The sequence below is a fragment of the Rhinopithecus bieti genome, unplaced genomic scaffold, assembly GCF_001698545.2.
Source record: "Rhinopithecus bieti isolate Rb0 unplaced genomic scaffold, ASM169854v2 scaffold_2723, whole genome shotgun sequence".
Taxonomy (NCBI): Eukaryota; Metazoa; Chordata; class Mammalia; order Primates; family Cercopithecidae; genus Rhinopithecus; species Rhinopithecus bieti.
The window spans coordinates 460,458-485,768 of NW_016804119.1; the positions used below are offsets into that span (position 1 = coordinate 460,458).

Genomic DNA, 25,311 nt, shown 5'->3' on the forward strand with positions numbered 1-25,311 from the left:
GAGTGGCAAGAGTGGGGCAAGTTCAAGAACGCAGAAGGCCAGCACACTGGAGACGGATGCTGGAGGGAGAGAGGGACGAGATGGGGATACAGAGAGAGGCGGGGAGCCAGTCACCTGGGGACCATAGCCTGGAGGCTGGATTTTACGCCACGCACAATGGAAAGAGTATTGTTATCTGCTTTATTAAGAATAATTTTGTAACGACAGAGAAAACTTACCAGTAGGAGGGGAGGTGGCTGAACACTAAGGAAACGGTTCCCATCGTCCTAATGAGAGATGGCCCTGAACTGTCACCCGCAGTGAGGGAGCAGATACTCAGAGGCAAAGGAAGGAAGGAGTAGAGGACTCCTGGCTTGTGCCCTTCCCCTGATCAATTCACATGGACCTGCCACAGCCAATATCTCGTCTGTCTCTGTATTTTTAGCACCTGACCCAGTGCCTGGCACTGAAACGCTTGCCCTGAATTCTTTATTTCTTCCTGGAGATCAGAAGCAGGTTTGTGCTGGAGATTTCCAATTCATCTCAGTGTGTGTGAACACCTCCTGGCTTTGGAGCCCCCACTCAGAAAACCCACAGCTGCCTCCCGGCCACAGATGTGAGCCGAGTCTTCCTACCTCAAAACCAGCAGTTGGAAGGTCTCATGAATGAGTGATGGAAGAGCAGGGAACTCTGCCCAGGTGTGGCCATGGGCAAAATTCCAAACACATGCTGCACATGCACCAAGAGAACGCCCATTCGGCACGAACAGGAAACCTGCTAGCAGGCTCTCCTGAGACCCAGCACCACAACTCACTCCCTTCCTCTCATCAAAGAGAATTCATCCACCTTCTGTCCCAGCTGTCTCAGGAGACATAGTAAGTACGTGGTGACCTGGTTTCACTCACTCCAGGTAAATGGACCAGAACTACCTGCACAGCACTGGTAACCTGCCACAGCAAACCCAAACTGATAAGTGAGCCACAGGCTGAACCTCTAGCAAACGAGAGGCTTATCACAATCCTGCCGGAAACTCAAAGAACATCTGACTTGCCTTCCACGAAACATCAATCCTGCTCTAAGTCTAGGTCTGGACCTCACTTTCATGATACAACACTGAGCATGTTAAACACGCCCGTTTTGCCAGCACCCGACTTCTCACACTAAGGAACCAAAACCGACAGCGTGGTCAGGCCCTGGCCCGGCTGCTCCATTTTCCTGCTTAAGGAATGATGGGGGCCAGACACGGTGGCTTACGCCTGCAATCGCAGCATTTTGGGAGGCTGAGGCAGTCGGACCACTTGAGCTTAGGAGTTTGTGACCAGCCTGGGCAACATGGTGAAACCCCATTTCTACTAAAAATACAAAAATCAGCCGGGTGTGGTTACATAGGCCTGTAATCCCAGCTACCAGGAAGGCTGAGGCACAACAACTGCTTAAACCTGAGAGGCGGAGGTTGCAGTGAGCTGCGATCATACCACTTCACTCCAGCCTGGGCAACAGAGCAAGATTTCCTCCCAAAAAAAAAAAAAAGAACAATGGGAGTTGACATTCACAGTCCAGTTTTATTTTCAAGGGCACGCAGAGAGAATTTAAACATTTTTATATTCGAAGAGAAAATGAATCTTCGCCTACAAAAATCTACCATTCAACTTTCTGACACAGGATTTTAAATTAGCCCAAAAACGCTTTAGATGAACGCCTGCCCTGAATTCTTTATTTCTTCCTGGAGATCAGAAGCAGGTTTGTGCTGGAGATTTCCAATTCATCTCAGTGTGTGTGAACACCTCCTGGCTTTGGAGCCCCCACTCAGAAAACCCACAGCTGCCCCCATAGCTGCCCCCCCGGCCACAGATATGAGCCAAGTCTTCCTACCTCAATGCACTGCTTGATCCAGAAGTGGTTCCCCATGGCTTCCCAGTTCTGCGAACAGGTCACATATAGCAGGCGCTCATAGACACGACGTTTCATGGAGTTGTCAAAAACCTCGAAAAACTTTGCCCTGATGAGTGGCTGCGCACAGCGCAACCCAGAGAGAAAGGCAGGCTCAAGTTTCGCCGTCAGCTCGCTGCCAGAGAGTGTCTCATCCCTGTGACACCAAGTCAGAGAGAAACAGGATGATGGACTCCCCAAGCCATATGCAAACAAGCAGAAACAGGTGGATGTGGACGTGAACTTACTGAAATGCCACTAGGAAAACCAAGGGTATCTTATAAATCGTGGCAGGCTCATGCAGCATTACAACAAAAGGTCCTTTAATGACACCAAAGTAGGTCACACAATTTAGTATTTAAATGAATATTTTAAACTTAGGTATGAGTAAAAGATTAAAGTCATGGCTGGCTTGCCAGGAGCACATTAAGGACCAATACATGTAATACTTGATTAATTGCTGTAATTACCTGTAGACATAGTTAACAAGATCTAAAAACTGGGCATTTAATTCAAGGTCTTCCGGAAAGCGTTTCTCTATGTAGGTCATCATCTTCACAAGCAAAATGGACTTCTCCCGGAGTGTAGGTGTCTGTATGAAATTTGAGAAAAGATGTAGTTAAAAGTATTTCAACCATCTGCTCTAGTATTTTTTAAGCTCCTACAATTTTGTCAAGCACAATAAGACAAGGTCATTCCTAAACAGTAAGGCAAAGATGGCTTTATCTTTGGATGCTTAAAACCAAGACATGCCAATATAATTCTCGTAGGGGCTACAGCTCATTTTAGAAAGAAAGCAACTATAAATTATAAAACAAACCAGAAGTTTGCAAGCATCTCACTAAGTGAAATGACAGTCTCTATTATTACTTTTAGTATTATTTGTCTTATCTTTATTGCCATAAAAAGGTAACAAGGTTCATTTAACTTTTTTTTTTTTCTAAGTCTCTCGCTGTGATGCCCAGGCTGGAGTACAGTGGTGTGATCTTGGCTCACTGCAATCTCTGCCTCCTGGATTCAAGTGATTCTCCTGCCTCAGCCTCCTGAGCAGCTGGGATTACAGGCATGTGCCGCCACATCTGGCTAATTTTTGTATTTTTAGTAGAGACGAGGTTTCACCATGTTGGCCAGGCTGGTCTCAAACTCCTGACCTCAAGTGATCTGCCTGCCTCGGCCTCCCAAAGTGCTGGGATGACAGAAGTGAGCCTTCATTTAACATTTTAAGAGGAGCAAAGCCACATTAAGATGAGCAACTCAGTTTCTATTTAACATCTGTTAATTGCACTGAAAAAATCCTTTTTTTTTTGGAAAGGAGTCTTGCTCTGTCGCCCCGGCCGGAGTACAGTGGCGTGATCTCAGCTCACTGCAAGGTCCACCTCCTGGGTTCACGCCATTCTCCTGCCTCAGCCTCCCGAGTAACTGGGACTACAGGCGCCCACCACCACACCTGGCTAATTTTTTGTATTTTTAGTAGAGACGGGGTTTCACCGTGTTAGCCAGGATGGTCTCGATCTCCTGCGTGATCCGCCCGCCTCGGCCTCCCAAAGTGCTGGGATTACAGGCAAAAATCCATCTTAATCAAGAAAAGATGCTGTGAGTGCAATTACAGCAGACAAGAATGTTTTGCTTCAAGTTTCAGAAAGACCAAGAAGTTGAGGCTTGAATTTTCTTTTATTGAAAGGGAGATTACATGGCACACTGTCCCCGCTCACCTGATTGGCTGCCATAGGGGAGTTACTCTTGACCCATTCTTCCACGATTTTGACCACAGCCCGGAGGATTTTGGCATCTGGTGATTTTTCGATGAGGGATGTCAGGATGGCCTGGATGAAGTTCTTCCGCATCTCCATGCTCATCACTGCCAGGCGCGTCTTCACCAGCTCCAGACTCAGCATCACCAGCTCGCTTGTACCTGCTCGCCCCAAGAAAGAACAAACCCACGGGTCTCTACACATTGATTTAAACAGGCAGCCACTCAGCCTTGCCTGGCATGCTGGGTTCTGCCCATTTTCCCCCTCAATGTTTTCTCCTGCAACTAGAGCTCTGGGATTTGAAGCACTCATACGTTCTTATGTGCATCTTGAAAGTGTAGCCCTCTCCGCAGGGAGAGGGATGAGGGAACTGACGGACCAGTGCAGGTGGCCGCGGCCTCTCCACACCCAGCTCTGAAGTCCTCATCATGGCCCCTGTACTCTGAGGTGCACCCAGAAGCCGTGCCCACCACAGCCCCTGCCAGGCAGCCCCATACCTCCACATAGCATCCAGATGCCAGGAGCCCACTGCTCAGCTCTGGAACCTGTGACTTAACTCTTCAGAAACAGCAACTCTGATTAAGCAATCTCTGTTTCATAGTAAGCACTGGTAACTCTCGGTGGTGAATGTAGCATATAAAAGGCCAATTATTTTTAAATTTCTGCATTCTTACATTCGCAGACTTTAAAACTACATAGGGGTGTGTGTGTGTGTGCGCGCGTGTGCGGGTGAGAGAGAGCGAGAGAGTCTCAATCTTTTGCAATGACTGAGTGCAGTGGCTATTCACAGGTGTGATCACAGCTCACAGCAGCCTCTAACTCTGGGCTTCAAGCAATCCTCTTGCCTCAGCCTGCTGAGGAGCTGGGACCACATGTGTGCCACCACCCCCAGCCTAATAACAGTCAATTTTTAACAATGAGTTGTTTTTTAAACTCCTACATTGAAGAGCAAATGGTAACGAATTACAACCAAACAACAGGACTTGGTGAACGCACATTCCCTTTAGAGTTCAGTCCTAGCCTGCACAACAGAGTCTGTTCTCTGTTCATCAGAGTCTGAGGAAAGGCCCCCAGTGGCCAGCACATCACCTGAGGTGGCTTCGGTGCTTCCCGACGCTGCCTGAGGGTTTAAATGCTCCCGGACCATCTTCTGCAGGGAGCGCATAAAGACGGAGATCAGCCGGTCTATATAGCTGGGGTTGTTGCTGCAGGCAGACTTGAGGATCATAAGGGTCCCTAAAATGTAGAAATTGCCACGTGTTTTACAGAACAGTAACCACCATGAAAAATGGAGTGAAAGCAACGCATTATTTAAAACAACGTATTCTAACAAAAGCATAGTTAATCCCAGTGCCAACACTGTGAGCTTTTACATGGCTCATGCTACATTCTGAATGAAACACTGTATTTTCACTCCTCCTTCTCAACTAGATCAAATTATCATGAATGAGAACTGATTTTTGTGCTTCAGTAGAAACAACGTTCTTACCTTGAGTTCTGGATTTTATTTTTGGGTTATGGCAAATTACCCTAAGTTTTAGTCCTATAATAGGTTTGGGAAAATAAGAAAAGAGGAAGAAAACCTTTTCAAAAAATCTAGCCTATCTAGAGGACATGTCAACTATCTTCAAACTCAATTTGCACTTCATTCTGAAAAAACGGCCTAAGATCAATAAAAATCAGCAAAGCCAATACTAGAACAGAAACACCGAGTGTATGGAAGAATTATCTTTCATAATCGGCATTGTGACAATCACCTTGATTTTGACCTACACATTAAACCTTTTTTTTTTTGATGTCGAGTCTCGCTCTGTCGCCCAGGCTGGAGTGCAGTAATCTCAGCTCACTGCAACTTCTGCCTCCAGGGTTCAAGAACTTCTCCTGCCTCAGCCTCCTGAGTAGGTGGGATTACAGGCGCCTGCCACCATGCCCGGCTAACTTTTGTATTTTTAGTAGAGACAGGGTTTCACCATGTTGGCCAGGCTGGTCTCAAACTCCTGAGCTCAAGTAATCCGCCTGCCTCAGCCTCCCAAAGTGCTGGGATTAACAGGTGTGAGCTACTGCACCCGGCCCTACTTATTAAACTTTAAATCTGTATTCATGGATCAACCAAAGAGTGTTTGCCAGTTACGAGGTGATTTCAGGCTAGCTTTGTTAAAAGACCAATTCTTAACAGAGCAGTCAACATACGACCAGCCTGGTTGTAACCCAGGCAACCCATGACAGTTGATGACAGTGATGGAAACAGGGTATACTCTGTGGTTCCCGAGTGCCGTGCTTTCCTCTATGGAGCAGATGGCGGAGACTACACCCCAGATCTGGCACGGTGACGACGGTGTGGCCAACTCCCCAGGACCACCTTACCCTGAGGCTGCCCCGGCCTTTGATACCCCACAGAGGAGGGAGGGACGGAGGCAGGGCCCATGAGGTCAGCCCTTCTCAACGAGAGTCCTCCAGAGAATGAGCAGCGGAAGGAGATACTTGTACTGCCCTGGGATGGAAGCTGGGATCTTCTGCAGGGTGACCCCACTTACAAAAAGACCCGGAAGCACTCCTCACTCTCCGCACCTGGCTGCTGCCTGAAGAGAGACAGCAAGCTAAGAGAGCAAGGGACACCATTTTAACCAAATTCCCTTAGCTTCTGGCAAGTTTGGAGAGCAAAGAACTCATCCAAATACATTCAGGTGGCAAATGCAGACTAGCGTTTGCCTAACAAGGGCTATCTATATAGGTATTTGTATACATGTGTATAGAACATGATCATCACTCTAAAATACTGGAACTGATCGCTACTGGGAAGAGAGCCTGACAGGTGACTTCCACTTAGTATTCCTTCATTTGTATCTTCAAAATTTTACCCAATGAATATGTAATTAAAGGAGAAAATAAATTTTGAGGTACTAACCCGAAGTCTAGGATCAAAGACATGTGTCTGCCACTCCTGCGTACTTGGGGCCAGAGTGACCCAGCTGCCCTGATCACCTAAGGAGGGAGGCAGTTTCTGTCTCACCTGGGCCAGCCAGAGCCTAAGCAATGAGACGGAACAAGTTCTCATCTTGTGAGTGGTTGACTCACAGGCAGGCTGGTGGTGAAAGGCAGAGTCCACACATTGTCATGTAGCTCTTGCGGTGCCTGTTTAGTGTGACACTGGGGTGACACCGGGGTGGCAGGTCACACGCACCCTGGCAACATCCCTCACACCAAAGCCTGTGCTGGAGGCTGAGGAGGGAGCACAGAGCAAGCATCGGCGAAGGGGGGTGCAGTCTACAGGAGACGGCAGCCTTGAGGGCCCCGGGCAACAGACACCTGAACAAACAGACACCTAAACAACGCAGCGGCTCAAAGCTCTGCCCAACAACTGGAGCCCTTTCCCAAAAGGGAAGCACATCCAGTGTGCAGGGACAGATGCCAAACTGAGCCACCACGAACACCAGGACAGACGCACACTCACCAAAGAGCTGGGAGGGATTGGCGTTGGTGGCCTTCTCGTAGTTGGTGAGCCCTTCATAGATGACCTTTCCGACAGCTGCATAGAGGCACTCCAGCTCTTCATACTTGGAGGCCACACTGGAAGTACCTACGGGGCGGGGACCCAGGCACTGTGGTTAGGGCTCGTGGGCCCACCAGTGCTGATGCCAGGGACTGAGTGCTGGCTGCTTGGGTATCAGGAGGGATTGGCACAGGCACTTCTCTCCCTGCAGGAGGGTATGGGCCTCACCTCTAGGCTGGTTCCCATTCTACACAGCTATGTGCAGAATACTCAAAAAATCTAACAGAATCTCCTTGAAATATACTTATTTATAACATGCTAAAATTTGATCCTGCCAAATGTTCAACATTTGAATACTTTAATACTTTAAATTGACTTCTCTTTAGTAGCTTAAAAAAATAACGTTCAACTGATGAAGAACTGATTTTCCAAAGCAGACAAAATTCAATGACAGCTGCCATTCTATGTCTTTTTTGAGATGGAGTTTTGCTCTTGTTGGCCAGGCTGGATTGCAATGGCGAGATCTCGGCCCACTGCAACCTCCACCTCCCGGGTTCAAGCGATTCTCCTGCCTCAGCCTCCTGAGTAGCTGGGATTACAGGCATGCACCACCACGCCCAGCTAATTTTGTATTTTTAGTAGAGACAGGGCTTCTCCACATCGGTCAGGCCAGTCTCGAACTCCTGACCTCAGGTGATCCGCCCACCTTGGCCTCCTAAAGTGCTGGGATTACAGGTGTGAGCCACCGCACCTGGCCCATTCTATGTCTCCACGTCAAGTAGAAAGGAAAGCGAAAACAAAGCGCTCGACACAGTAACTGGAGGACGAGTGCTCTCACAGCAAGCGCGCCCACTGACCACTCTGAAAGAAAAGCACCGATGGGAAGGTCACATACTCGGCTCCGTTGGGAAAATGCTCATGAGGCGCGAGAGAAGGCTGTGGACGGCTCGCAACACCTTGGTGTTTCCACAGGTCATGCAGGCGGCGATTCCACGCTGCAGGGGTTTAAAGCTACTGAGGATGGCTGGGGACTGCAGGACAGTTAGCAGGAAGCTCAGCACTTCTAGTCCCGTGCAGATATTCCCATAGTTCACTTGGTTTGGCTGCTCCTGGAATGGAGAACACAGGCCACTCACAGAGGAAATGAACACTCAACGACAACAAATTCTAGAAACAAGATCTGGTGAAATCTAGCACTGGATTAATTATTTGGAGACTAAGTAAAAAAACCACTAGAGAATGACAACTGGATTTCACAAGTATGATTACTTTATAAAATCACTTTAAATATGTACTCAAACTCTTTTAAAAAGACTCATTCAAATATTAATATTCAATAATAAACAATATTAACATCTTGAAATCGATAAAATTCTAAAAAAGTTCCTGCAATGAATTTTGCTTTTCTCTTCCCATTTTCTTAAGATATAAAAATACAAATATCCTTCCAGGCCGGGCTCAGTGGCTCACGCCTGTAATCCCAGCAGTTTGGGAGGCTGAAGTGGATGGATCACTTGAGGCCAGCCTGGTCAACATAGCAAAACCCCGTCTCTACTAAAAATACAAAAAAAAAAAAAAAAAAAAAAAGCCAGGCATGGTGGCAAATGCCTGTAGTCTCAGCTACTCAGGAGGCTGAGGCATGAGAATTGCTTGAGCCCAGGAGGAGGAGGTTGCAGTGAGCCGAGACTGTGCCACTGCTCTCTAGCCTGGGCGACAGACTGAGACTGTCTCAAAAAAACGAAACAAAAACAAAAAACAAACATCCTTCCAAAGAGAAGCATCTTTCAAACTACGTATCATGGAGTCAACTAACAGATGATGGCAGCACTAAAAACTAATAAAAACAAACCAAAGAAACAGGATAAAATAGAAGACAGAGTTCATGGTTCACAGCAGAGGTCAAACAGAAGCAACATGGTCTCCGCAGTCCAGAATAACAAGCACTTGCAATAGGTTTTATAATCTCAGTAGTAAAAGTTTCCAAATCCTATCAAGAGCTAGAAAAACAAATCTGGATAAGGCAAGAAAATAGCTTTTGCTGCCACCAGAAAAGTACAGGATCAAGGTTTTTATAAGCAAAAAAAACAGCCACCAAAATAAAATAGTTAGCATTCTGGGACTAGCTCCTTGTTACCTAAGTGCTACACGGTACTTGATAACAAATTATAGCTCCATCATTAAAATCTGTTTTAAAAATCCAAAGCTCATCTTAAAGGTTGTTGCAACAGTCAACTAAAAATGCTTATCCCAAGCCAACTGGTAGGTAAGTTTTAGGAATGAGTCCACAAAATGCAAGACAACTGTATTAAGGTTAAACACTCCTACGTGTAGTTGGGGCCAGCATGAGAGCTCAAGTTCCGAAGTCAGTCTTTCCTTTTGTTTTTTTCTAAGAGACCAGATCTTGCTTGCTCTGTCTCCCAAGCTGTATTGCAGTGACACCAATCACAGCTCGCTGCAGCCTCAACCTCCCAGCTTCAGCCAACCCTCCTGCTTTAGCCTATTCTGAGTAGCTGGGACTACAAGCTCACACCATCATGCCCAGCTAATTTTCTCTCTTCTCTTTTGCAGAGTTGGGATCTCACTATGCTGCTCAGACTGGTCTCGAACTCCTCAAGCCTCAAGAGCAAAGCCACCATCTATTAGTCAAACTCTCTCCCTGGTATCAGCAGTGGAGGGCAACAAGGGAGAGGCCATGACTGGCAAAAGCAACAGGAGATTTGGGGCTTAGGGGTCAGGCTCAGAGTGATCCACAAACATGCAGTCCCTGCCCAGGTGACAGTATCCACTAGTGGCCTTGGTGGCCCTGCCCTGGCCCTTCAGACATTAGAACTCACCACAGTCATCAGCAGCTTGTCGAACCACTGCAGCTTGAGTTCCGACTTGGGCCACATGTCTGGCCGCAACGCGGTCTTCAGAAGGTTCACACACCGGCGAGAGAGCACCTCCCCAGGGGACCCCGCCGTGTTGGTGTTGTCATTAACCTAGGAATTCATCCTAGTTACAGCCGGCATTTCACTGCATCTGAGTTTACAGTCATTCCAGTGACAGCACGTCTCAACTGTGCCCGGGCCCTTGCACCTGGCTGTCTCAGATCTTCGCCTCACAGCCACCCCTCTTCCGTCTGACCTCCACACAGTTGGACACCTTCCCCGACCAGCCTGACTCGTGACCCCTCATGGCCCCCTCCTCTGCAGCGCATCTGTGGTGACCTGCAATGGCTTGTGGGCCCTGCTGGCTCCCCATAGGACCTCTCTGCACATTGCAGGGAGGCAAGGAATTATCTATTGGTTAGGTACTTAGCAGATCCTTTTCAGTACTTGGAGATTATCAACAGAACTGTCAGATATATTATTTTGTTTAACAGGAATAAGAACTAAAAATTTAGGAAAATTTCATTTACAATGGTTTTTCGAAATACAAAGTTTCAGAAATGAATTTCCAAAAATTCTATGAAGATACAGATTGATGTGAATGATAAATAAACCCAAGTTATCAAAGCACTGAAACTGCTAAATGTCCATTCTTTCTGTAGGTTGGATCATCTCATCCTTTACTGAACTGTGTACCATTCCCATCTTAAGGATGCAAAAAGAACACTTGGAAGTTAAACGATCAGCTGAGATCACGGTCTACCATATTCCACCAATGCTTACCTACCGTCAATTAGAAGACACATCATTATTTTATTACCACTGAAAGAGTGAAAGGCTTTTTAAAAAAATCATATCAGGCTGGGCACGGTAGCTCATGCCTGCAATCCCAGCACTTTGGGAGGCCAAGGTGGGCAGATCACTTGAAGTCAGGAGTTTGAGACCAGCCTGGCCAATGTGGTGAAACCCCATCTCTACCAAAAATACAAAAATTAGCTGGGCGTGGTGGTGGGTGCCTATAATCCCAGCAACTCAGGAGGCTGAGGGATGAGAATCACTTGAATCTGAGTCGAAGTTGCAGTGAGCCAAGATCGCATCACTGCACTCCAGCCTGGACGACAAAGCGAGACTCCAATTCAAAAAAAAAAAAAAAAAAAAAAAAAAAACATATCAATATAAGACACAGGTAGATTTAGGAAATGTTAACCTGCCACAAAATCAAGTGCATTTGGTATGAAAATGACAGAACCAGCTCGCAGACCTTGGTTTGTCTGTATCTTTTTTGACGAAACTGTCACAGATAACCTCCTGGGGTGTTAGTCAGTAGCCTCCAGTCTGCAGAAGCCCTAACACAGGGCACTCAGATCCCATACCTGACAGGCCACGCGGATGAGGAAGTTCACCACAGTGTCTGTGTGCTGCTTGTCAATGGGCTTGGCGAGGAGAGAGTCTGCTCCAGGTAGGGACTGGCTCCTCCCAAATACCTGGAAAAGGACCTCCTTTCAGGCAGGAAGAGAATCGCAACATGAATTTCCAACCCAGGCTTGACTTTTCACACAGCTAATGGGTATGCGATACCTCCCAGGGACAGAGGCAGGTCTGTACGCTGGGGATACCAAAGACAGATGTGGTCTCTGCCCTGGTGAAGTCAACACAGCCAGCAGGAGGGAAGATGGCTAGTCAACAGAGCAGCCATGCAAAATAATGGCTCATGTGATGGAGAACAAAAGTGCCAAGGCCCAGGATGACATCAAGGGGTCTTTAGGTTGAGACGAAGGCGGCCATGAGAAAAAAGAAGAGAAGACGGCTCCCAGTGGAGAGAAAAGGCCAGGGTACGCATCCTGAGTGGGCACAGGGCCAGAACCAGGGGTGCGTTTAGAGCAGAGGGATGGCCCACACGGCCGAGCACCGAGATGGTGCTGGGGGCCAAGAGCCATCAGCAGGGCCTGGTCACCCGGGCCTGGAGTGCCAAGGTCAAGGGGAGGGTTTGAGCAAGGGGAATGGCAACCTGACTTGATTCAACTTTTTATTTCCAAAGGTTTATAAGATCCACAAGAGATTTTTACAAAAACACTACAGAGGTCTCACGTACCCTTCAACCAGCTTCCCGATTCAAGTTGCGAAAGGCAACTTTTGTGGAAGTCTGACTGCTTTGTGAAAAATCAAAAGGGAATAAAAGTGGAGGTGGAGAGAGGAACAGGGAGGCAGTTGAGCAGCTCCCATCTGTCACCCTGCGAGGGGTGACAGAGGCTGGGACCACAGTGTGGAGGCAGGGATGGGTTATTTGTGGCAGAGTCAGTGAGACTTGCTCCAGACCAGATGTGTAGAGAGAGGCCAAATGACAAAGTGCAGACAGTGCCAGGTTTCTAACAGGAGCGGAGAGCAGATGTGGGTGCCACACAAGATGGGGGATGGTGAGGATGGGAGAAGAGCTCAGCCTCAGACCTACGAAGCCAAAAGTGGGGCAGCCAGGCCTGTGTCCACAAGCCAGCAGGTCCATGACACCAGCTGAGGTCAGACTCAGGGCTCCTAGGGCCACCACTCCACAAGGGGCAATACCCAGGACCCTCTTGGTGGCTGCCTCGTGAAACAGAACACATGTCCTTTTCAGAAACTGATCTCAGCACCGGCACGGGCACATGTTCTTAATCAACTCCTTACTTCAAAGAGTTTCTCTAGATGCCTTTCTGCAAGTAATCAACCATCATCGACAGAACTTTAATGGTATGAACTGAACGCAGAGGCAAGCATGTCTGGTGACCTGGGAACCCCTGGCATGAGTGACATGTCCTGGAGTTCCAATCTGGTAAGCATAGCTGTTCCCAGCTGCCTCTCCTGAACGCAGCTGGGCACTGAGCTCACATTCTAAATGTAGGGAATAAACAAACCGACTCCCAGCAGACTGCGCAGCACCCATACAGAGGCACACGTGATCTTACTGCACTGATAGCTCCGGTGGCCGTTCTAAAGCGTTTCACTTCCTGGGCAGAATCCACGGACAGGCCTCTCTTAATGGAGGATGAGACAGAATTGACTCCTTCTCCACTGGAATTTGGGTCCATATCTGAATCCGGCTTAAAAACACACAGGCGCTTGGCTTTACTGATTGATTTCTAGGGAGAAGTCGAAGGAAGACGATCGGCGCGCCCCCAAGGCTGACACCCCTACCTGCTGGTCCTTGATCCTCTGCAGCTCCCACTTGATGACAACTTCAGAAAGGTCCACGGCCAGCCGCCTCTGCTCGATGGTGACACTGGGTGTGAAGCCCAGCCTCTGCATGGCGCTCACCATGTGCTGCACCAAGTGGTGCCGTACCGGGTAGTACACCTGCGGGCGCAGGGCCAGCATCACGCCGGGAACATGGGACCTTGGTCCCAGAGCGCATGCACGTGTGCGCACGTGCACACACACACCCCCGTGACGTGCCTCTCAGCCCCAACATATACACACAACCCAACCTGATGCTCAAGAATTCGGAATCCTAACCCTACCAAGGAAATTCTCACTGCCTTACGTATGTGTGTTTATCACCCTCCCCTGCCCCAACTACATCTCATTACAATAGTATCCTTCAGTCTTGAAAAATCAAATTCTCTTCAGACAGGAAGCTGAGTCTAATCACATGTATCAAACTTCAGATTTGACATTGTAAAAGTTTAAGACATACCAAAAAGCAAAGTTCCTCTAAGAGGTGGCTATAAAAGAATTTGCTTTCAACTCAATCCTTTCTCTTCTACCCCAAATCTACAAGAAACATTTACATATAAATAAATCCCACAAAAGGGGTGATTTGGTCATAGAGAAGGAGGTGCCAGCAACATGAGTAACTTTCCAAGTCAAGTGATGGAAATCTGGAGTCAATGAGGACTATCTCCCACCTTAAGGTGCAAACTCAGCAGCATACAAGGGTTAACTAAGCACAGTATTTACGACAGAAATGTAGCCTTAGACGCAAAGATGCACACACCTGTGACATATTCTCTATATTACAGCAATTTCCATGCTGATAAAGCCATACACACATAGACAAACTAATCACACAAACTAATCAATGAACCAGAAGTAGCCTTACTAAAAGATGAACCACCTGATAATTGCAGAACAAGACAAGGTGAAGAAGGTTCAAAGAAAATGCCTGAAGATGCATGCCCCGCAGCCCACTGTCCCTCCTACACACCTTGAAGTGTTGCACTATCAGGTGCAGGATGTGGACCAGCTGCGGGACAGTGTGCCCCTCCTCCACGATGATCTTCCGGGTCCAGTGGGTCAGCATCTGGTGCCCGTCCTCCATCCTGGCCGGCACCGCCGGGGTCAGAATGGCCATCGCCTGTCTGACGATCGCTCGAGCTTCCATTGCATGAGCTTTGAGGAGACTATGAAAAACCTAAAACAGGGAAGAGACGCTTATGGAGAATGAGAAGGCGGGCTTTAAAAAACAACAAGACAAACAATCCTTTGGTATCGAGACATGATACTTTTCCAAAACAATTTTCTAAACATTTCTTAGGACTTTCTTATTAGGAAACAACTCAGTTGCTTTCTGTTTCGTTAAGTTTTGACCAATGAATACATTCATTCTAGTATTTATAATGCACCTACTATGCGCCCGTGCTGAACTAGGCCAGGGCATGCAGACAGATAAGACCAAGCTCCCTGCAGAGATCCCACGTCCCACCTAACCAGCAGCGAGTTAGGGAGGTACACGGCTTATCTCCCTCCGGCTGCGGGATGGGAAATAAAGTAAACAGGGCCAAAAGGAGAGGCGCTGAGAAGTGGCAGCTGTAGTCATTCAAGTTTGAGAGGTGAGGCCCTGATGTGAGGTCATGGGAAAGCAGAGAAGACCAGTCCTGAGGGTGGAGGCGACAGGGTGGGTGTTAGAAGCTGCAGAACCTGCTGGTGCCTGTGCACTGGGGAAGAGCAGAGAAGGTCACAGAGTTCTTGAGTGTTTGTCTCTGAGACAACTAGTGGAGGGCAGTGCAGCCCTGAGGCTGGAGTTCTAGATCAAGGGCCCATGGGAGGGGATGTGAAAGGCCACTGGCTTGATTGGGGTGCAGAGTTCAACAGAGGTTCACAAGAGAAAGATGTCAGGGGAAAGCCATCAAAGATGGTCTCACAGAAGAAAAGAACTATCAGTGATCAAATGCTGCAAGCTCGAGTGGAGTATTACATTTAATTCTCACACAGAGACATTCACTTGCCAAAGGGCACACACCGTGTGAGTGGAAGAAACAACACTCAAACCCGGGGTGCCCGACCTCAGAGTCCAAACCACTGAGGGACTCCAGGAAGAGGTGCTCAATACGAGCTGCACAGCAACAAGCTCATGAGATACGGATCCAAAGGTACCTATTGTCTTTGGCTAACAGAAGTGGGCTAGAGCCCTTGAATATTATAACATCTGCCATGGAATGTCAGAGTCAGAAGCTAAAATGCAATGGACAGAGAAGCTTGAGATGGAAAGGGTGGCCTTTCCTTTTAAAAGCAAAGCTGTTGAGGAACGAGAGGGCAGAGCAGGAATGGGGGAGGAAGGGAGAGCGTGGACAGTCATGAGAGAGAGGAACGAGAGGGCAGAGCAGGAATGGGGGAGGAAGGGAGAGCGTGGACAGTCATGGGAGGGCTCACAGCATGGGGTGTTTTCCCCACAAACGGTAGAGCACACGTAACACAGAATGTACCATCTTACCCAATTTTGGGTGCACAGCCCAGTGGCGCTTGGCACCTTCACACTGTGTGCAGCCACGAGCCCCACCATCTCCAGAACGTTTGCATCTTCCCAGGCTGAAACTCTGCACCATTCAACACTCGCTCCCCACCCCCTCTCCCCCCACGCCGCAATCTCTATTCTACTTTGTCTCTCTGAATTCGAGTGCCCTAGGGTCTTCTAAATGGAATCACAGAGTGTCTACATTTTCATAGTTTTCATCGGTATTGGGAAAAGACAACAGGAGAGGCTGAGACTGAGCCAGGGAGCCAAGTGCACCACATGGAATTCACATGGATGTCGATGGACAGGAGGGGACTTGCAAAATACCTGCAGGACGATCTTCTTGTGGATGGCGAATTTGGCAATAATGTGCGCCAGGAGCAAGTGTCCGCTGTACTTGCAGGCCGGGTCCACGCAGGCCTTGGAGAGCAGGCAGGGCCAGGCAAAGGTCATGAGGCGGCGCAGCTTGCTGTTGCGGTTCTTGTTGTTGTCGTGGATGTGGTGGGGGGCGTGCTCCACCAGCAGCGTGGCGTACTGCAGCAGGTAGATCCGCAGCGAGTCCAGCATGTCCGCCTGCTTCTCGGGGTCCAGGACCTGTGCGGGGACAGCGGGAAGGACTCATTTCCAGTTGTGAACTGGATTACTGACTGAGGGTCACACAGCAGGTTTAAGCCTTAAAAATATGCGCGCGCGCGCGCGCGCACACACACACACACACACACACACACACACAGTATGTAACGTGAAGTTTTACAGTGAGGTTATCAATAACATCCTATCCATTTTCCTTCATATATATGTGAAAGGAGAAAAAAATCTCAGGACCCCAATTGGCTCTGCCCAATGGAAAAAATTAAGCTGAAAGCTAAGTTATGCAAGAAACTGGCTCCTTTTGATCCTAAGCAGAGCTACAGATGAAAGGTTAATGATCTCCACAGGTAACGACCCCGTGTTCACCTTATCTTATATAACGTGCTGACTTACTGAGCATGAGATGAACACAGAACTGACTCTTCCCCCACCTGCTCCCCTTCTTTGGCAGTGTGTGGATGGCCACACCCTCCCCCTTTCCCCTTCAGCCGACTTTTCCCCTTCAAACACTGAAGCCCTCAAAGCCATTTTTAGAGAAAGGCACAAATGTCTCTCCCGGACACATCCTTAACTTTGGCAAAATAAATTTCTAAATTGATTGAGATCCATCTCAGGTACTTTTTGGTTTACATATGGATGAGAAATTCACCAAATTTATTTCAACATTTAAATAGGGCAGGCTTAAGAGTCAGGATGCAGGGGCTGGAGGAGGGTGAGGTGGAAAAGAAGAATTCTTTGATTCAAGGGGATTTAGGACTGAGTTTCTTAATTTCCAAATAGTTGAGATTTTTTTTTTCCTGGTCAACTTTTGTCTACTCCTTATTTTTCTGCATTATGATCAGAAAATGTGGCCTGGAAAAATGTCTACTTTCAAAAAACTGTTACAGTTTTGAAAGCATCTGACAGATTTTTTAAGTGTTTCACAGACATAAGAAAACAAACGTACCTTGTTTGAGGAATACTCTACATGTCTCTATTAAATCAAGTATAATGGCAGTGTCATTCAGTTCAACGAAGTATCCTAACCACTGTCTATCTACCAGGTCTTATTAATTCTGAAAAACAGACAGACTGAAGTCTTCCATTATAATCATGTTTTCATCAAGGTCCCTTTTAGCCCCAAGGTCCTCTCTTCCCTAGATGTACTGCTTCTTGGCAGGCCCACACCTGCATCCGCAGCCTCCAGCCTGCCAGCTCCTTTTCTCCTCATCCTGACGTTCAAAATCCCTGTAGCGGCAGCATCTGACCCAGGAGACACAGCCTGGAGAAGGTAACAAAGGGGAAGGGGTCCCGTCTGGACCCCATCTCCCTACACTTGCCCAGAATAAGGCAAATATCACTATGGAGACCAAGAGTAAATGTTTGGGCTCACTCTGATCCTGGGGATCAGATGTCAACACTGCAGGAAGGAGGCCCGTCTGAAAGGACAAAGACTATGTAAGCTCCAGGAATCTGCTAATGGAAACAACGGTCCCCTCTGCCTTGATCCCAGGACAAAATGGCTAAGCAAACCAGCAATCTGTATTTCTGATGAGGAACGCCAACACACAGCATTCCAACAAACACTCTATGTGAGAATCTCAGGGCAAACACAGCCTCTAACAGTGAGGATCAATACAGTAAGCCTTGGGGAAATAACACGATGCAGGCATTTAATTCCAAAAACCCTCTCTAACACAAACTGTAAAGCACAGAGATGTTAAAACCGAGCTCATTTCAGACCGGACTACAGCCACCACGGGGTTTCATTCACTGGACAAGGAGGAGTCACAGCGGCTACTGCAGGCAGTCTCATATGCTCACTGGCTGTTAGGAGAGTCTTTTGTAAAAACTGAAGATGAAAACAGAACACAGAAACTCTGCTGACCAGCCAGAGGTTTTCACAAAATAACTGCTATATGAATTTTCATTGAGATCTATTCCATTTCTGATTAGAATCTATTAATGTGGGAAAGTTAATTCATTCCAAAGTAAGGCTGCCTTCAAAAACGCACTAATAAGAATGGTAATGTGATGGTTTGCTATAAACTAACACAATCACGAAAATAAACGTGTTGGGGAACAAACTTATTTCAGTGAAACCCTCTTAACACACACACACAGACATTCATCCACATGCCAGGTTATTTTTCACGCCCATGCACGTAGTGATACCACCTTGGTAATAAACACACTGGTGATGCTTTCTGGGTTATCTCCTTCTGGATTGGGAGGTCCCAATAGCTGCTCTCCTTCCCCCTTCTCAAAGCTGTACAAGAAAGCAGGATTCAATATATGCTGTAGAACCTACAAAAAAAAAAAAAGAAAAAGTTTAAATAATGAAGGAGAAAAACAAAGCCATGCTGTTTGTTTCTTCAGTAAGCTGGGAAGAACAGCCAATCTCGGCCATACCACACCATCAAGTTGGAACTCAACCCGGGGTGAGACTACCAACCTTGACTTCTACACAAAGAGCAACTAGAAAGGTAGGTTAAAAACTTGTGGAAAAGAGATGTCAGCCTGGTTTATTCTTTTCACGTCAAACAAGCCATTTTCTAAAAACAAGGCAATTAACAAACCACCGTTCACCGCTGGGTCACTGCTGCACGAACCTGACATTCCTCAGCAATGGCATTTTCTCACCTACAGCCTGGCCCACTAGTTGTTATTTTTTTCTTGATACAGAGTCTCATTGTGTCACCCACGATGGGATGCAATGGTGTGATTATAGCTCAGTGCAGCCTTCAACTCCTGAGCTCAAGCAATCCTCCTGCCGTGGCCTCCTGAGTACCTGGGATTACAGGCACGTGCCACAGCACCTGGCTCACTCTACTATTTAATCAAGGGAGACACAGCGAAAAAAGAAAAGGGCCTGAGGTTCCCTAGAAAACCAGATCAAATACCCGTAGCCTTCTACAGCATCAGAGTGGGACTCACTTTAGCTTTTAATTCATCTCCGAAGTTGGGGTCGTTGAAGTCTACAAAGCGAAAAAACAGGGCACGTTTCTGAGTGATGCTGTAATTTTTGGGAATCTCTTCCTCCATATACTCTTTTAAGAATGTCATGTTGCAGAGAAAACGACCAGTAAAGGCTCGGAGCAGCTGGAACAGCAATTCTATATCTCCGTAATTCCTTCTGGAGAGTCAAAAGAAGACGACAGGTTAACTTACAGCAAATTTCATTAACAACTACGCCTCTGACTTGCCTTGAAACAACTCAGAGACATGGCCCATTCTCTACAACCAATCCGACTGCACGTATCCCATGACCACAGCCTTGTACAGACTAGAAGGAGGCTCCGGCTGAACTTTTGGTCCAGAGCCGGTCCCGCGGAGCAGGGTGGAGGAGGCACCCACTTGCAGTAGTTCAGCAGGCAGTAGGCCAGCAGCTTGGGCTCCTTCCAGTTGGTGGCTGCCATGTTCTCCTTGCGGTGCCTCTCTTGGAAAGTCTCACTCACCCACACACGTCTCAACTGGCTCACCAGAGAGTGCTGGCTGGCCAGCCAGGAGTCATCGTTCTTCACTATAATGCTTATGATCTGTCAAAGAAGAGACAATTAGGGGACAGTGTCTCGATTAAACCCCTGGGCATCGGGGGCCGGAGGTAGGGGCGCTACCTTAATGGCCTGGAACTGGAGGTCCAGGCGCATGGTGCTGGTGCTGGGCGAGCCAGGGCGCACAGCCGTCTGGGCACCCCCCGGCAGCAGCAGGGTGATGAACCTGTTGGGGTTGGCGGCCAGCACATCCCGCAGAGGTCTGGCGTCTTTGTGTTTTAAAAAACTCTGAAAGCAAAACAAATAGAAAAGCCGTTTTAAGCTAATCAAACTCATAGAAAGTTAGAGGATATGAATTTTAAATCTTTCTAAACCTTTGAAAAATCTTTCTAAATCTCTCGAGGAAGGCTTACCAAAAAAGCACCACACACATGCTTTTAAAATGCTTGTTTTCTTTTAAAAGAGACAGAGTCTTGGGTCTGTTGCCCAGGCTGAAGTACAGTTGTAAAATCATAGCTCACTGCAGCCTCCAACTCCTGAGCTCAAGCAATCCTCCCACCTCAGGCTCCTGAGTAGCTGGGACTATAGGCATGCGCCACCATGCCCGGCTAATTTTCATATTTTTTGTACAGACAAGGTCTCACTCTGTTGCCCATGCTGGTCTCAGACTCCTGGGCTCAAGTAAACCACCCGCCTCAGTTTCCCGAAGTGCTGGGATTACAGGTGAGGGCCTTTAAAATGTACTTTTAAACAGTAACCATACTTTATGATTGTATAATCCCGGCAGAGCATTTATTTGCTACCACCACCAAAGTCCTACAAAGAGTGGTTCCTAGACCTGCGCGTTTCACAGACACAACCAAACAGCAATGATGTTTCCAATAGTCAAATGGATCTAAGAAACAAGCAGCCAGGACACTGAACAGTGAAATATGAACTGAACATGTCAGAGCACAACAGCTCACACGCATCTGCAGGGACCCCTGACTCCAGCTGCTCACAGCTCTCACCATAAACATTCTGCTCCACTGGGGATCGTTCAGGGTGGCTTCCATCATGAACAGCTCCACTGTCTGCGAGGGGTGCCGAGTCAGGAACTTGATCAGGGGCTCTCGAAATGGACTCCCCGCCTGCAAAACATGTGGGAACGCTGCATTTCACACCTTCCTCTCCTCAGAGCTTGAGGCTCTGTCTACCTAACACAGTCCCTTGTTACTGGAGTACATGAACACCCACAAGCAAATACTGACATTGAATGTCTTTAAGCTGTTCCATCTGTCCGTTGAAAATACAATCAAGTGAGGATGCTACAAGCACCAGAGAGTGGCAGAGCGAGAAGCAGCCTTCAGTGTGGCTCTTACCTCGATCAGCATCGCCCGCTCCGTTTTCATGACAACCTCTAGCAAAGGCTTCACCAGCGTCTGAGGAGCCGCCGGGATCAGATGAAAAAGGTTTATAATTGCTGAGCAAATCTTCATTTCCTGATCAAGAAAACCAGAAATTATAAATAGGTCAATTAATTTTGCAAGTGACAGAGATCAACGTCACTACAGACCCTACCATAGTCTAACTATGTTGGCAAGGCTAGGCAATGAAGCAAAGGGTTCACATGTAAAAGCCACAACTTACCAGCCTTAGGTTCTAACTGTGCTGTGTCCTAAGGAAACTGTCTGCCATATGGCCTTCAGCGTTCCTGTCCATTGTGCAGGGTGTGGAGGGGCCGACTGTGTACACCTGATGGGATCGTGCTGTTTGCTGTCATGCGTGCTGACGAGTGGTAAAGGTGACCTTACCGGGCTGCCATGCTAGTCCCCTCACAGAAGTGGGGATGACTCCACCTGGGGCCAGAGCAGCGTGAGGATGCCCTACTTCACCAAGGTATCACGAGGTCCTCTCAATACACTAAGTTTTAAGGGCATAGACATCTTTTGCCCTCAAAACCTAGCAGAGGCCAGCATGGTGGCTCACGCCTGTAATCCCAGCACTGGGAGGCTGAGACGGGTGCATCACCTGAGGTCAGGAGTTCAAGACCAGCCTGGCCAACAAGGCAAAACCCTGTCTACTAAAAATACAAAAAGTAGCTGAGCGTGGTGGCGGGCACCTGTAGTCCCAGCTACACCAGAGGCTGAGGCAGGAGAACTGCTTGAACCTGAGAGGCGGAGATTACAGTGAGCTGGGATCGTGCCACTGCACTCCAGCCTGGGAAACAGAATGAGACCCAGTCTCAAAAAGAAAAAAAAAAAGAAAAAAGAAAAAACCACACAAACAAACAAACAAAAAACCCTAGCAGAGAAGGTTCTTCAAAAAATACTTAAGTATTTACCCTGGAAATTAACTATCCATGTATATAAACAACTGATCCTGGTACTAAGTATTTGTCAACCAGGCCTAAAAATAAAGGTGACAAACTGCTCCATTGAATTAAATCAAAGATGTGTGAAATGTCAAGGGTGCTGCATGTTCTACTATCTCACAGCTCGGGGGTGGCTGCTGCTGCTCCAGCTTTCCCTTCTCACTTTCCAGTTTTGCTCCTGTCATTCAAAGGAATTCTCCATGGCCACAGGGAGGGACACGTTCCAATGTGCCGTACTATGCTGTGTGTACTGCGATCCTCGGGGTAAGATGGGGATGACAGCACGGGTCGGGAAGGGCCTCACTCCCAGCAGCACCTGAGAGACTTTCAGAATTTCTCTTTACACCAAAGGCAAAGCAGGAGATGGGTACGAAATGAGAAAAATGGGCTCAAGGCCAGCTCCATGTCCCCTACAATTCTCTTCCCCAGAATCTGCAAGGCTTAGGACAGAGTAAGCTCCATCCTGAAATTATAATGTTCTAAAATGGTACTTTTACAATCCGTTTTTTCATTTTCAAAACACTGTCACAGAAACCACTTCTTTGGGTCTTTGCAACACCACTAGGAAGCAGGAGTGACAGATGCTGTCATCCCCATTTTACACGAGAGGGAAAGCTCGGGGTGTGTGTGCATGTGTGGTGTGTGCCCATGTGTGGTGCATGTGTGGTGTGAGCGCACATGTGTGAGCGCACATATGGTGTGAGTGCACCGGTGTGAGTGCTTGTGTGGTGTGAGTGCATGTGTGGTGTGTGCGCGGTGTGAGTACACATGTGTGAGTGCATGTGTGGTGTGAGTGCATGTGTGTGTGCATGTGTGGTGTTGAGTGCATTGGTGTGTGTGCGTGTGGTGTGAGTGTATGTGTGTTGTGTGCATGTGTGGTGTGAGTGCATGTGTTGTGTGCGCATGTGGTGTGAGCACACGTGGTGTGAGCGCACGTGTGGTGTGAGTGCAGTGTGTGTGTGTGGTGCAAGTGCATGTGTGGTATGTGCCTGTGTGTTGCATGTGCATATGTGGTGTGAGTGCATGTGTGGTATGTGTGCATTGTGGTGTGTGTCCATCTGGTGTGAGTGCATTGGTGTGTATGCACGTGTGGTATGAGTGCACACGTGTATGTGCACTGGTGCGAGTGCATGTGTAGTGTGTGTGCATGTGTGGTGTGTGTGCATGTGTGGTGTGAGTGCACTGGTGTGTGTGCGTGTGGTGTGAGTGCATGTGTGGTGTGTTTATGTGTGTTGCATGTGCATGTGTGGTGTGAGTGCATGTGTGCTGAGTGTGCATTATGGGGTGAGTGCATGTGTGGTGTGTGCGTGTGTTGTGTGTACATGTGTGGTGTGTGTGCATGTGTGGTGTGAGTGCATGTGTGTTGTGTGTGCATGTGTGGTGTGAGAGCATGTGTGGTGTGTGTCCATGTGTGGTGTGAGTGCATCAGTGTGTGTGCATGTGTGGTGTGAATGCACTGGTGGTGTGAGCGCACGTGTGATGTGAACACACGTGTGGTGTGTGTGCACGTGTGGTGTGAGTGCACGTGTGGTGTGAGTGCATGTGCGGTGTGAGTGCATGTGTGGTGTGTATGCATGCAAGAGAGAGATGAAGGGGACTGGGTGGGTGAGTGGGACGGGCTGTGAGGGTTTAAATTCAGGGCAGTCAGTAGTGTGAAAGAACATGTAATTCCTTCCACTTCTAGCAGGTACAATATACTCTGTGTAAGTTTCCTCTCAGGAGGTTGCTAGCTATGTGTATTCAGATGGAGGTTACGAACACAAAATCTAATTCAATCTTAAATATAATTGAGACATTGCAATTCTCACATGAACTTTAGAGTCTTGCTTAAAACGTCCTAATAGAAAACATGCTTGGAATTGGACAGTTCACAGCAATGATACTGATACAACTCTGCCACAGACAGACAATAAAGGTCACTGCACTCAAGGGCACAACGCACTCTGTCCAGTACAGAACCACGACACAGCTAACGAGTCACAGCAAAACCAGCAACGACAACAACCCCCTCCTGTAGCTCCGCTCAAGTTCTCACCTCTACCCCTTCCATGGCAGGCTGAACCAAAACAAAAATTACAGCATGAAAAAAGGCAACAGAAAGGTAAAAAGAAAAGAAAAGAAAAGAAAAGGTAAACTGTTCTTCACATTGCAAGTCAGAAACTGACTGTTAATAGGTTGTTCTCACCTCAAACTGACAGAATGGAGACAAGGGACATCTCCCGCACTCGGAAATGCTTTCCTGAGGATGGGGAGGAAAATCATCTTTTTTCTATTTATGTTATTTACATAAAAACTTCCCATATACTCAAACACAGTAAGGGTTATTGGGGTTAACAAGACAGTAAAGACACAAATTATCAGAAAGCACACAGTAATTAACAAATGCTCAACAGCAAAAAGCACACCTTCACCTTCGAAGTCAAAACACAGCCCTTCTGACAGAGAGCGTCTAACAGTGGACTTCTTCCCTACAGCACGTTTTCAAAACAGAGCTTCAGGATTCTTGTGAAAGGGGAGAAACTGGAAGACCTTGTTGTATGCAAGCACATTTTAAAAAAGTCTTTTGTAGAGTGAACAATTCAAATTTTATATGAAGTGCTAAGATAGTAACAAAAACCTCTTTCCCGGCTATAGTCAGAAGAGGTCCAGGTGGTTTAGGTCATGACCACACCCAATGAACAGCTGGGTTATCATGTAAAGTGAAGGACAGTCTTCCTAAAACTGGCTCTGTGTGTGGGTGTGTGTGTGCACGCACTATGTGTGCACACGCAGAGAACAGGCATAACAGGTGGTCATGCATTCTCCCCTGTAAGCTTGCGGTTAAAAAGGAAAGCTTCCTAAACACAGTGATGGGGCAGAGCTCTGATCACAGCGGTATCCAAAGCTTCATGGCACGCCAGGCACAGTCGCTCACGCCTGTAATCCCAGCACTTTGGGAGGCCAAAGCAGGTGGATCACCTGAGGTCAGGAGTTCAAGACCAGCCTGGCCAACAAAGTGAACCCCAGTCTCTACTAAAAATACAAAAATAAGCTGGATGTGGTGGCAGGTGCCTGTAATCCCAGCTACTTGGGAGGCTGAGGCAGGAGAATTGCTTGAACCCAGGAGGCGGAGGCTGCAGTGAGCCAAGACTGTGCTATTGCACTCCAGCCTGGGTGACAGAGGCTTCATCT

The 25,311-nt window shown here is 47.7% G+C and overlaps 1 protein-coding gene across 1 annotated transcript in view; it reads right to left on the reverse strand.

Annotated features, from left to right (window-relative positions):
• Positions 1–25,311, reverse strand: part of TRRAP (transformation/transcription domain associated protein) — a 136,828-nt gene that overhangs the window by 48,658 nt on the left and 62,859 nt on the right. Inside the window, 19 exon segments of the mRNA XM_017864450.1 lie at positions 1,852–2,065; positions 2,379–2,500; positions 3,621–3,820; positions 4,749–4,895; positions 7,111–7,236; positions 8,045–8,258; positions 9,984–10,130; positions 11,393–11,503; positions 12,959–13,093; positions 13,188–13,346; positions 14,197–14,403; positions 16,051–16,317; positions 18,472–18,600; positions 19,231–19,429; positions 19,651–19,832; positions 19,911–20,075; positions 20,798–20,917; positions 21,149–21,268; positions 24,326–24,379. Of these exon segments, the coding sequence (XP_017719939.1) occupies positions 1,852–2,065; positions 2,379–2,500; positions 3,621–3,820; positions 4,749–4,895; positions 7,111–7,236; positions 8,045–8,258; positions 9,984–10,130; positions 11,393–11,503; positions 12,959–13,093; positions 13,188–13,346; positions 14,197–14,403; positions 16,051–16,317; positions 18,472–18,600; positions 19,231–19,429; positions 19,651–19,832; positions 19,911–20,075; positions 20,798–20,917; positions 21,149–21,268; positions 24,326–24,379 (3,018 nt within the window).